This window comes from Penaeus monodon, chromosome 23 (assembly GCF_015228065.2).
Source record: "Penaeus monodon isolate SGIC_2016 chromosome 23, NSTDA_Pmon_1, whole genome shotgun sequence".
NCBI lineage: Eukaryota > Metazoa > Arthropoda > Malacostraca > Decapoda > Penaeidae > Penaeus > Penaeus monodon.
Genome location: NC_051408.1, coordinates 14808355 through 14808968, shown reverse-complemented (window position 1 = coordinate 14808968; position 614 = coordinate 14808355). Strand labels below are relative to the sequence as shown.

At 36.6% G+C, this 614-nt stretch overlaps 1 protein-coding gene across 2 annotated transcripts in view; it reads right to left on the bottom strand.

Moving 5' to 3' along the window:
- Nucleotides 1-614, bottom strand: part of LOC119587804 — a gene marked incomplete in the record, with an annotated part of 7896 nt that overhangs the window by 1800 nt on the left and 5482 nt on the right. For both annotated transcript variants that reach the window (XM_037936503.1, XM_037936502.1), the window contains 1 exon segment: nt 57-188. In XM_037936503.1, coding sequence (XP_037792431.1) covers nt 57-188 — 132 coding nt within the window.

Below are 614 nucleotides of genomic sequence, written 5' to 3'. Positions count from 1 at the left end.
CGGTAGTCAAGGATCCACAAAGAACAAGACTGCCCCAACAAGGAAACACCTCTCACCTAATGTTCTGTAAGAATGTCCCCACGAAAGGCATCCTCGAGGCCGCCCTCTGGAGCTCGCACACGGCGCGCCTCCTACAGCTCTCCTCCTCGACTTCCATAACGCCAAAGGTGACATCCATTAAGTCGATACTACAAGGAAACAAATAGCATGTCATAAACCTGGTGTTGACTGAATGCCCCGTTTTTATATTGCTGGATATTTCGGAGCAGTGTTTGTTAACGTTTTTTTTCTTATTGATATCAATAACATTTATTTGTGACTTTGATATATATATGTATATCAGAATAGAATTTCAAATACCAAGATGTTTCCTTAACGTGTTCAACTAATCAGTATTTTCAATAACAAAACAACATGAAGGTAAGTAATGGTGTTAAACTTTGTACATACAGATAAAAACATTTGACATTTATTTACTTACATTATATGTACAGTTGGCAAAAAAATGTAATACAAAGACATCAACTTACCTTTATAAATACACATTAAAAATGTATAAATGAATATGTGCAGTGGCATGAGTCATTCCTCTCACGAAAGTAGACATTTGATGC